The 11,477-nt window shown below is 58.6% G+C and overlaps 1 protein-coding gene and 1 long non-coding RNA gene across 2 annotated transcripts; one reads left to right on the forward strand and one right to left on the reverse strand.

Moving 5' to 3' along the window:
• Nucleotides 1-1,364: 1,364 nt before the first annotated feature.
• Nucleotides 1,365-2,036, forward strand: LOC148092300 (uncharacterized). Its single transcript, XR_015715190.1, has 2 exons — nucleotides 1,365-1,603; nucleotides 1,966-2,036. It is a non-coding gene; the product is annotated as an uncharacterized LOC148092300 (long non-coding RNA).
• On the reverse strand, nucleotides 1,732-5,792 carry HOXA10 (homeobox A10). The gene is made up of 2 exons (XM_087821228.1): nucleotides 4,606-5,792; nucleotides 1,732-3,406 (listed from the first exon to the last, which is right to left on the reverse strand). Exons 1-2 carry the CDS (start codon nucleotides 5,567-5,569, stop codon nucleotides 3,132-3,134), a joined length of 1,239 nt encoding a protein of 412 aa, XP_087677354.1. The 5' UTR covers nucleotides 5,570-5,792; the 3' UTR covers nucleotides 1,732-3,131.
• Between the last annotated feature and the right edge of the window lie 5,685 nt (nucleotides 5,793-11,477).

Genomic DNA, 11,477 nt, shown 5'->3' on the forward strand with positions numbered 1-11,477 from the left:
AGACCGAAGAAGAAACGCACACAGAGACCAAAGGAAAAAACAAAAATAAAGGAAATGGAAGGAAAGGAAGGAGACATAAAGTAGAAAAAAGAGGCAGGAGGGAAGGAAGGAAAGAGTCAAAGGCGACTCCTGGGAGCCGAAAGCGGCTCCAAGAGGAAGGGTAAGTGACAAGGCCAGGACCCAGCCCGTCTGCCCGGTCCCTTCTATTTTGGCCTGAGTCTTCACGGGCCCAGGGATCTCTCCTTGTTTCCTACCCTGGCTTGGGGTTGAGGCTGTCCTCGCTTTGCAGGAGGATGGCGGGGTCGCTGGCTAGGCGCAAGCCAGGAGCTGGGGAGGCCCAGGATGGAAGTGTGCGCCCCTGACCTTGAATGGCCCGGGGCCCAGAATTCCTACCACGCCCCCGGCGTCCGCTGGGCACAGCTAACCTGACCCTACCTGCTGAGGCCAGGTGGGGCTGGGGGTGCGTCCAGCAGCCTGGCAGAGCTGAGAAGGAGGCAGGGACGAGGCTCCTGCGTGGGAAAAGCCGAGGTTGCCACCATAGGCCTGGCACGACCAGAGCCTGGATGCCCCGCCCGGCCCGGCCCCGGCGCGCACAGGTACCTGGAGACGATTTCAACTGAAGTAATGAAGGCAGTGTCGTGCTGTCGAGAGAAAGGTGGATCCCAACAACAGGAAACTACCTAAATCACCGACCAGTTCTGGTGCTGCCCGCGCGGGGCTGCGTCGCCCGCGCGCCTCCGCCGCCGCCGCCGCCGCCGCTGCAGCCGCCGCCGCCCAGGGAGAGCCCCGCGATCGCACCCGGCCCGGCCCCTCGCCAACCTGCGCCCGCCGCCGCCACCGAGTGTCCCGGGCAGCCGCCCGGGCGTCGCGGCGGGAGAAGCCACCGGCCCCTGTAAGGTAAACCTGGGAGAGGGAGGGAAGCGAGGTAAAGGAGAGAGAGGAGAAGAGGAGGGGAGAGAGCGCGCGGAGAGCGAGCCGCGCGCGCGCCGGTTCCCCCCCATCTCGCAGCGCAGCCAGCGGGCGCCGAGCGGCGGCGGCCCTGGGACGCGCAAAAGCGCCAGGGACAGCCCGGAGCCCGGCGCCCGGTCTGGTCTCGGCCTCCCGCGCTCGCCGCCCGCCGCTCGCTCTCCCCCTCGCTCCCTCCCCGCCAGGCAGCCAGCCGGGGCGCGCGCTCCCGCGCCCCCTCCCCCCGCCGCCCCCCCCCCCACCTCCCGCGAGCAGGAAACGCGTGGCCCCGCGGAGGGCGACCAGGTGGGGGAGGCTGCGCTGGGGGAGGGGGTCCGGGCAGCCCGGCCGCCGTCTACCTAAGCGCCGCCGCGGACGCTGGAGAGGCGCTGTGGGCCCGGCCGGCTCCCGGGCTTCCCAGACTGGGGGTCATCTAGACCAGGGGACCCACAAAAATAACCAGCCTCTGCGAGCCTCCTGGGGCTCCCGAAAGAAATCCTGTTTGGCTTCCTCTGTCTATGAAGCTCCTCTCTCAACTGAAACCACCGGTCCAAGACAGCCACAATCCAGATATACTAGCAAGTCATAAAACGGAACAAAAGCCGAGGAGCCTCACGGCACCAGGGCTGTAGGGCCCAGACAAGTTACGACCGTCTAGGTAATATTTAAATAGATGCCGAAAGTAATTGCAGGGGGCGCGGGCTAGTCCTCCTGTCATAAAAGTAGTGGACGGGATAGAGTGGAAGGTGAAGATAAAAGTCGAAAAAAGAGGTAAAATTAAAAAGCTTCATTCCACAGCTTTTATTCTATAAGAACATAAACATCGTCTTTTTTTTTTCCACGCACAGCAGCATTACAATATTAATTTATTCTGATTTAAGATTAGAAATAGAGCTAGAACTAACATTTATAATAAGATAGAATGCATTTGCATAAAACAAGATTGGCAATTTTTCATAATAATAGACATTTATACAGATTTGCATTTATAGTTTTTTTTTTCTTTTTCTGCATCTACAGGTTTGACCCTTTTATGCATGTAACTTCACAGTATAAAGGAAACCAAACAATGTCTCCCTTCTCTAGTCTATTCCGCCTGCCCCCAGCCCTCCTCGGCTTCCGTGAATTTTGGAGAAAAAAAAAAAAAAGATAGTGGGGAAAACAAACAACAAACCTCCGCAAGATCGGGAGAATTGTGGTGTGCTTGTCATGGGTTACCAGTGGTAACAATTACTTTATGACAAAAATCCACTAAATCCACATGTATAAACAAAACTACATCAGATTATTTATCTACAGCTGGAGGATATGGAGATTCAGAGGAAAGGGAAATAGTTTAGCCCCACAATGCAAGACCTTACACAAACTGGAGCAGGAGTTTCCTTGCCCTGGGCTGGCTGGCTCTTTCTTTCTTTCTTTCTTTCTTTCTTTCTTTCTTTCTTTCTTTCTTTCTTTCTTTCTTTCTTTCTTTCTTTCTTTCTTTCTTTCTTTCTTCTTTCTTTCAAAGCTGGGATATCTTACAGAGGAAAGAAAAATTCATCTTTCTGACTCTCTCCATTTTCCAATCAGCCAAAGTCAAGCCCTTTTGCCAACCTGTATGCCCATGCCCATAAGCCCTTCTCTTTGCCAACGCAGAAAGAAAGAAGAAACCGAGGGCCTGCATCCCCTGATTAAACACAGCCCAGCACTCCAGGCCAGGGAGCCGGTGGCGGCTCCTTGCACCATTGACCTCGGGCCAGACACCTCAGCGCCTCCGAGGGGACCTGGGCCTTCCGCTAGGTTTGCCCCGGCCCCGCAGGAAACCAGCTCCACCAGCTCCACCAGGAGAACAGGGGCCCTGTTGAGCAGTGGGACACGGACACGACAAACCACCCCAGCCCACCGCTTGACAGCTGGGACAACGTTTACCTATATAGAATTTAAGAGCGATATGGCTTTTTCCCCCAGAAAACAACAAATAAACCAGCACCTAGCCAACGGACAAAGAAATAAAAAGTCAGAACAAACCAGCCCTGCACAGATGTCACGGCCAGCGAGATGCGGGTGTGGGAGGGAGCCACGGGGCTCCCGCACAGGTGCCAGTTCCTGGGCAGAGGCCGAAGACAGGGGGAGCAGAACCGCTCCCTGGAAGCAGGAGGAAGGGGGGGGGACCAAACAAAACAAAACGGCCGTGGCCTGGAGCTTCATCAGGAAAAATTAAAGTTGGCTGTCAGCTCCCGGATCCGGTTTTCTCGGTTCATTTTCTTCAGTTTCATCCTGCGGTTCTGAAACCAGATTTTAACTTGTCTGTCCGTGAGGTGGACGCTGCGGCTGATCTCTAGGCGCCGCTCTCGAGTAAGGTACATGTTGAACAGAAACTCCTTCTCCAGCTCCAGCGTCTGGTGCTTGGTGTAGGGACAGCGCTTCTTCCGGCCGCTCTTTGCAGTGAGCCAGTTGGCTGAGTTCTCGCCTTTGGGGTTGCCTGGCATTTTAAGGGAACAAAGAGGGGAAGGTTAAGTGGAGGCTGTGTGGGCTGACCACAGGGGTGGCTTTGGGCCGCCCCTGCCACAAGAGGGGTGCCCTAAGCCATGCACAGAGAGGGGTGCTCCCCTTTAGCTTGCTTGCCCAGGAAGAGCAGCTCCTCCAAGAGGCCTGTGCAGACGCCAGTGGGCCTCCAGTCCACACCTACCCGCCCAAGTTACATTTTCCTCCATTTCCCCCAAACACCTGTTTTAGCACAAAGCTGCCAGGTGCCTGCAGAAGGAACGGCCTGGGAGGGCGGGCCTGTATATCTTGAACTTAATGCCTTAACTTTGTCTTTGCGTCTTGCCCCCAGGCACACAAGCACTTCCTGCACCCCCCCCCCAGGCTGGGGTCCGGGGTGCTTGCTTGGAGGGGGGGCGGGCAGCAAAGCTGCGTCTCACTGCAGCCCCCTCCTCGCCCAAGGCCTGGTGAGGAGAGGAAGGACGTCGTTGGGACTTGGGGAAGACACACCAAAAAAACGGACTGGGGTCAAGGGCCTGCCGCCTTCACGGCTCTCCAGGAGCCAGGGACGGGCAGTCTGGGCGATTCGGAGCTCCAGGGAAAGCGAAAAGGTCCCTCTCTGCCTCTCAGCTCAGGGCCCCGGCGTCCGGGCCGGGGTTTGCCTTTCTTCTACCCGCAACAAGGATTCCCGCCCCTCCAGCAACTTTGAAAAAAGCGTGGGGGATCGTAAACTCGAACTTCGCCGGTTAATGGGCTTATTTATTGGTGCTGGCGGCTGCTTATTTTGGATGCCTTACAAACATCCGTGCTATCTGCGGGCGAGCCACTTTCCCTCCCTCCCCCTCCCCCCGCGTGGGCCGCGCCTCGCAGCCGGGACCCGGACCACGGCGGAGGGCGCCGCGGCCCACGGGGAAGGACACGCGCGGGACGGGGGCCGCCCGCCGCGCTCGTCGCCCCCAGCCGCGGTGCGCCGAGGCCAGCGCGGAGGGCTTCTTGGTGTGGGGCACGAAGCTGGACATGAATTTTTACTGCGTCCCCACGCCCAAATATTAAAAAGCAAGTTCACAAGGTCAGCCTGCCTGCAGCTCGGGCCAAGGCCAGCCGGCTGCCGCGCGGGCTCCCGGCGCTGCGCTCCTTCCCGCTCCGCGCCAGCCTGTCTGCCCGCCAGACCGCGGCCCTTGCGCGCACCCGGCTTACCCAGGGAGTCCTTCTCGGGCGAGGCCTTGCTGCTCTCGGAGGGGGCCGGGGAGAGCTCCTCGGCCGCCGAGGACGACGCGTGCGCCTCCTCGTCGCCCTGCGAGCCCCCGCCAGCGCCACCGCAAGTCAGCGCGGGGGGCGGCGGCGAGTCGAGGGCTCGCTCCTTCCGGGCTGCGTCCGCCGAGCCGGGGGCGAGCACAGGTGGCGGGTCGAAGCCGCGCCCGGGGGGCTGCGCGGGGAACGGGCCGGCGCCCAGATGCTGCGCGCCGCCGCCGCCGTATCCCTTGGCCGCGCCGTAGGCCTGCGAGAGGCGGAAGTAGCCGGGCACCGGCACCCCGCCGGAGGCGCCCAGGGCGCAGCCGTCGGGCGGAGGGCCCCTCGGGAAGGGGGCCAGCTCGGCAGCGGCGGCCGAGCCTTTGGGGCATTTGTCCGCCGAGTCGTAGAGGCAGTAGGAGCTCTCCTCTTTGATGTTCTGCGCGAAAGAGCACGAAGTGGCCTGCGGCGGGGGCTGGGGCGGTTGCGGCGGCGGCGGCGGCGGCTGCTGGGGCGGTTGCGGCGGCGGCGGCCCCTCGGGCGGCTCCATCCGGCAGGAGCGGGGCGCGTCCAGCCACAGGTCTATGGGCGCGGGCGGGTAGCCGTGCGTCCCGGGACCCAGGCCCCCGCCGGCGCCGCCGCCGCCGCCGCCGCCGCCGCCGGGCGACGCCGCCTCATTGCGCTTGCCTCCCAGGGCCGGGAAGAGCCCGCAGCTCTGCAGCCCGTAGGGCAGGTCGGCGGCCGGCTGCAGGTAGACCCCGCCGTGGGCGAAGTAGCCGCCGCCCCCCGCGCCGCCGCCGCCGGCGGCCTCGACTCTGCCGGAGCTGATGAGCGAGTCGACCAAAAAGGAGTTCGCGGCGGGGCTCTCGGAGCATGACATTGTTGTGGGATAATTTGGCGAAGGGAGCAGATAGCCCTTTCTGGCTGACATTTCTTGTGCAAAACATGCTGAGTAGGATTAGCAATCCCCCCGCACCGCGGCGGGCGCCCGCAGCCAATCCCGAGCCAGGGTTTCCGCGCGACCACTCCCAGTTTGATTTCGTAGGCTTGGGGCCGCTCTCCGAGGGCGCCCTCCGAGCCCGCGATTGATATAAATATGTAATCTGTATTGATGGGCCGCGAGACGCGCGCCCCGCACCTCAGCCCGAAGGCCAGCAGCTGCGGGGGCCGCGCCAACGCGGCCGCGGAGGGGGGAGGAACCTGGTCCTGGGGCTCGCCCGGCCCCTGCCCGGGCGTGAACCCTCTTTCCGGGTCTGTGTGAAGGGTCCTTCGGCCCCGTGCTGTTAACAAGTGGGGTGTTTATGGCGTGCACCCTGGCCCGCCTTGGGTGCACCCCTTCCTTGTTTCGGAATCCGCCACTAGCCCTCCGTACACTCTCAACACTAAGGGGTCCTCTCAGGGCCTCAAGCTCTTCCCATTCAGCTCCTCAGCCGTCTCCCAAACGTGGTGGACCTGCTCCTAGGCCACCAGGACCCTCAGAGTGTCCAAAATCCAGAGCAGACTGGAAGCTGACAGTTGCCACTTATTTATTTATTTTTTGCTTCCCACTCAGAATTTCCCCCCAAATGCAACGCCCTGGACTCTCAGCCCCCTACGCGCGCCTCTGCCAGTGTGCTGATGGACTTAGGGTCTTTGCCTCTGGTGCACTCCTGCGGCTTGCCTGTCGGGGGACCTTGGTGGGCTAGCATGAGTGGGGGTGTGGAAGCAACTGGCGACCTGAATGACTCCTGCGCCCCTGCTCTGAGTCCAGGTCCAGGCGCCCCACGGCCCCATCACCCCGTCGCGTCGGGCTCCCAGCTGCAAGCCCTTTCAGGGAAGTGAAAGGAACATTGGTCTTTAGGGTCTTTGCCAGGCCCTGAGGTGAAGACCCCAGGGGGAAACTTGGAGGAGGGGCGGCCAACGGACACCCCTGACACAGTGTTCTCCAGTTCTCCCTTTAGCCTTGGCATTCGCCCGCTCCTGGAGGCTCTGTATGACAAGAACCAGTGTCACCAAGCTCCTGCCTCTCCGACCCCTCCCTCTCCCCCCTCCCCTCCAAACCCGAGGCTGGGGCAGCGCTGGCTCCGGCGGTGTGCGCATTTTAACGAGGCCCCGCGGTGAGGAAATCCGTTCCCTGCGAGGCCGGGCTAGGCTCCTGGCCCAGTGACAGGAGCCTTCAGAGGACAAGCCCTTTGCTCAGCGGACCCCAGGGTCTCCTCCTTCCTGGGCCGTCGGGACGCGCTTAAGTCAACTGGAAATGGCCGGCCCGGGGCGCTAGCCCCCAAGTGCGGGCCTCAGACGTGTCTCAGGAAATTCGACCTTTTCCGGCCGGATCCAGCGGAGCCCAGGAGGTCGCGGCCTTGCCCCTGGCCCGCGGGCTACAGCTCTCCGGGATGCCCCCGGCCTGCCCGCCCCACCAGCTCCAGCCCCTGCAGAGGCCTTGACTGGGGCTGCAGGACGCGGAGATCCTAGGCAGCCACCGCTCAGGCCTCTGCGCGCGGGGAGGGACCCGTGCGTCCCCGGTGCTTTGCCAGGCATTTGGCCTGGTTGTTCCGAGTATCAACCAAGTCCGAGGAGGAAGCGAAGCCAGAGAGGACCCAGGGAGAGCTCACGGGAGGGCAGGCGACAGAGCCTTGGAGCTGGCTTCTGAGATGCAAGCAGTTGCGGTCTCTGCCGGCAGCAGCTACTCGGAGCGCAGAGCGCCGGAGGCCGCGCCAACGCTCGCGCCGAGCTCTAACCACTTCCACCTCTGCTACCCGAGGTTACCGTCCGCGGACCGACCGGGCATCTGGGGTGCAGAGAAGGGGAATAGAGAAGGAACGAGCGAGAGGGACAGAGGGAGAGAGGGACTGAGGGAGAGTAAAGCCAGTCCTCCCCAATCTGACAGGGTCCTGAGGCTGCAGCATCCGCACAGCGGAATCAAGTGCGCAAGATTTGAAACTGCCCTTAGCTCTCCAGCTCTCCACGTCGCTCTTATGCACAAGGCCAAGGCAAATTCTAACCTGGCTAAGCCCCAGAGGCCAACGAACTTGAGCACAGAAAAGTTTCAGAGCACCGCAGCTCCGGACCCTTCCCTGATGGATGGGCCTGGTCCTTACCCCGCTTGCCTTGCCAGGAGGGTGGAACTGACTAGGACGGCTGTGCTCAGCAGTGCTGCTGAGAAATGCCACAAAGCTGAGGGCTACCTGAGAAGGGGGCTTTGCCCCTCCGTACTGTTCATACCTCTCAGGAAAGCTCTGCCAAGTGGAAAGTAGGTCACAAGAACAAGAGAGGGTTTCTTGGGGAAAACATGGGCCCCAGCAGGCCAATGGGTTGGGACGTTGTGCCCCTCCAGATTAAATGCAGAAAGCAACTATCCAGGCCACAGGGTGGGAAGGGCCAGTGGCCACAGGATAGAATGCTTGAGATGGGGCGGCTCAGAAAATAAAGTGAACGACTATGATCTAAACCCGTCTTTCCTAACCTTTCTGGAAGTTAAGGCCCCTTTGCAAGATCTATGGCCAAGTTCTGCCTCTTGACCTGTGAAAAATAGAAGCCTGTGCATTTCCACTGTTTGACCCACCATTTTCAAGGAGCCGAGAAGGCCCTCCAGAATATTTCAGGACTCTCCAGGAATTCAGCGCCCCTGTTAGTTTGACTGATAAGACAAGCCCTGTGCCCTGCTGTAGGCAGCTTGGGCCTGGTCTGATCAGGGCCCTGTAGGGTGGCCAAATGGGCTTCTAGGCTGGATGGGATCCAAGAGTGTGCACGTGCCGATCCAAGTTACAGAAGTCAGCTTGGTACTGCATCTGCTACAAGGAGGTTGCTGGCTGCTGGCGCCCAGGCCATGGCATTGGCACTTGGGTCTTCACCGATCTTTGGGGAGAGCTGGATGTTTTCCTCCAGCGTCGACTCCCCCACCCCATCCCTTGTAATAAACCAATTGGAATGTTTTGTTTGTGCTGTTTCTTGCCCCCCCCTTTTTTTTAAGTGTGTAAACCAGTGTGGGAGCCCCTCTCTGACCCAGGACCACTACCCAACCCCCACCTGGGCTTGCAGTGCCAGGAGTGAAAGGAGAGGCTGCGGGTAAGCTTGGGGCGCACACTGGCCTGCCGCGGCTGGTTCCAACAGAAAGGTATCAGCATAGCAGGAGCTCAGGCTAAGCCCTCTCAGCCTCAGAGCCCTCAGCATCCCCGACCGCCCCCGAGGCTCCACGCTCCCCAGACTGTAACACCGAGGTGTTAGCTTGCTCAATAGAATATTCCACTGATCGAAGGCCTCGGCTTCCCTGAGGTTCCCCCTCCCCCTTCCAGAGATTAAGAAAAGCGATTCAATTGCAGCAAGGGTGGACTTCTAGACTTACTCTCTGCTGCTGGCCCCTTTGCCTTCTTACCCCCCCTCTCTCTCCCTTTCGCCCTCCCTCCCAGATGCCGAATTTCTCTATCACTTCTGTCTGCCTTTGACCTAAAACTCTCAGTGACTCCTCGCTTCAACCAGGCCTGTGCAGGGTTATCTGAACCCTGCCGGAGCCCACGTTTTATTTAGGAGTAAATATCAACTATTTCTACCTGTATAATAATACACCCCCCCCCCATTGGCTGTGGAGCCAAAATAAAGACCAGGCGGGTGGAATAAACCCTTTGGTGAGGATTACGATGCAGTTCACCAGATAGTGGATACAGAAGAAAAAAAAAGCCCTTGCAAATGGCAAAAAACAAACTGCTATTACAAAAAAAACTCTTTTAAAAAAATACTAGCTACTGAGATTGAGATAGGCAGTAAACAGTTTGTATCTGAAGGTCGCTCTCATGGTTTCCCGACTCAGACTGGCGGCGGAGTTGGGCTTCGGCCCGCAGGAGAAAAACGCTGCTTTCACATACCGCTTTAAGAAAAATGCTGGACTGCTCCGACCACTGCATTTACCGCAGAGCTAGAATTTTTTTTTTCGTAAGCGATGACGTTCTTTCCCGATCGCCTTTAAGAACAGTAATGTTTCTGGGGATATTTGACGTGTTTGCTTTCAGTCAATCAGGTGCAATCTATCTCCAGACACCCGCTTTAAAATTTTTTCTAAATCCAACCACTGAACTGGTCCTTTTCTCCTGATGGGGGACGTGTTGGGCCTTTTCACACACATCCTAAACTGCAATATTCTTAGTTTTATACACGATAAACTGCCTCTGGCTCTGGGATTGCAGGGACGGCTCAGGCTGTGGAGAGCACCGTGTGGGTGCCCACTCCTCGGCTGCCTCGCTCTGGCAGACTTTGGGAGCCTGTGCTCAGCAAAGACTAGTGACTTTGACGGGCAAAATTTACACATATGTACACACACACCCAGAGGCAGCACCTACTCTCTAAGGTTCCCCCACTCACCCATGTGCTGTATATTTGTGAAAAAAATAACCATTTCAAGAAACCAATGAAAATATATTGGAATAAAGATTTAAATACAGGAAAAGAGGGAATTTGAATCTGCCCTCCAAAATTTAAGTGAAATGATTATTTAAAACTGTTTTATGACAACCCTGATGGAGGGATGTTCGATCATGTTTACAACTAAGAAACTGCTGCAAAATCCCAGCCAGGTTTATAGCGGTACATTCCAAATAAGTGATACAGACTTCTCTGGGAAGCCTCGAAAATCAAAATCCACTTTTCTGGAAAATTGGCCTCTTTTGGAACAAAGGCTTCCCCCAGGCTGCTAGGCAGACTAGAGACCTCACCTAGTAGGGAACCAGCGACCACCCCAGGTCTGCCCCAGGGAACAAGCCGGCCGCAGCGACCACGGTTACTGACCACCTCATTGTTTGGAGTGGAAACTTTCTGTTTTCCCCAGTCCCCCCATTCCCCCCCCATCTCCTATCCTAGCACAGCAGGGGGGTGAACCCATTCTCTTAGATGCCCCCCCCCCATTCCTGGCTCATCTCATTCTGAATACTTCTACAAAACCGAAAGATTGCCTTGGGTTTCGAGCGGGCGCAAGGAGCTGAAATCGTCAACTTTTCCACTGAGGCCTCCCCTCTCCAGCCTCAGGGAGCGAGGCCGGGGTAGGTGGGCTGACCACCTATAGCGTCACCCCAGGAGCGCACAAACCCAGCCACTTTCCTCAGCCCTGTTCAAACACCGGCCACCTCCCCACTCCCGCCGCAGCCAGTTCGCAATTGCTAAACTTGTGGCCTCTTACCTTGACACATTTCCGAAATCACTGCCAAGGGACAGCTGGCTTCTCCACGCCAAGACGCCCGCGAGGCCTAGAGAAGGTGCGCTGCTTTACATTACTCCACCAACCACTTCTTGCAGGTGAGCACCCCTTGTTGGGTAGGAAAGGGAACGGGACAAGTGAAATAATGTAACGTGCTGCTCTTAGTATCAGAAGCGAACAAAGGCCAGGAATCGCGCTGGGCTCCCCGGCTCGCCGGCGGCTTTGACATTGATCGGAAGTGCGCCCTCTCGTGGCGGCTGCGCGCCTACGCCGGGCCCGAAGTCAGACCCGGGCCGGCCGCGAGCAGCAGGCTCCAGGCAGAGGCCGGCAGGGAATGTGCCCAGCCCGCTGCTAAAGAGATCTCACTTTTACATCTAAGAAATTGCTGCAAAACCCCAGCCGGGTTTATAGCGGCGCATTCCAAATATGCAAATTGGCCGGCCCCGGACGGGTTTACGACCACATTGTCACAGCCGTCGGAGGATGGGCTTTTATAGGGCTCAGAAATCAAACCCGCGCCCGCGCGCCGCCCGCCCGGGAACAGTCCTTCTGGCTAGACTCTCTCTAGCAACTTGCGAGAGACTTTGGTTAATCTTTAACCATCCCAAAGGAAATCTTTCTTTAAACCTTGGGCTTCCCGGCCCCCTCCCCCTCCCTGCCCCTCAGGAGAGTCCTTGTT

Source organism: Miniopterus natalensis, chromosome 10, assembly GCF_054644295.1.
Source record: "Miniopterus natalensis isolate mMinNat1 chromosome 10, mMinNat1.hap1, whole genome shotgun sequence".
NCBI classification, from domain to species: domain Eukaryota; kingdom Metazoa; phylum Chordata; class Mammalia; order Chiroptera; family Miniopteridae; genus Miniopterus; species Miniopterus natalensis.

Bases quoted from the DNA above. Each gene is read 5' to 3' on its own strand.
- HOXA10 (XM_087821228.1), bottom strand. From the start codon at position 5,569: ATGTCAGCCAGAAAGGGCTATCTGCTCCCTTCGCCAAATTATCCCACA. The intron at 3,407-4,605 runs GTAAGCCGGGTG...TTAAAATGCCAG, and splicing joins GCCCGAGAAGGACTCCCTGG to GCAACCCCAAAGGCGAGAAC.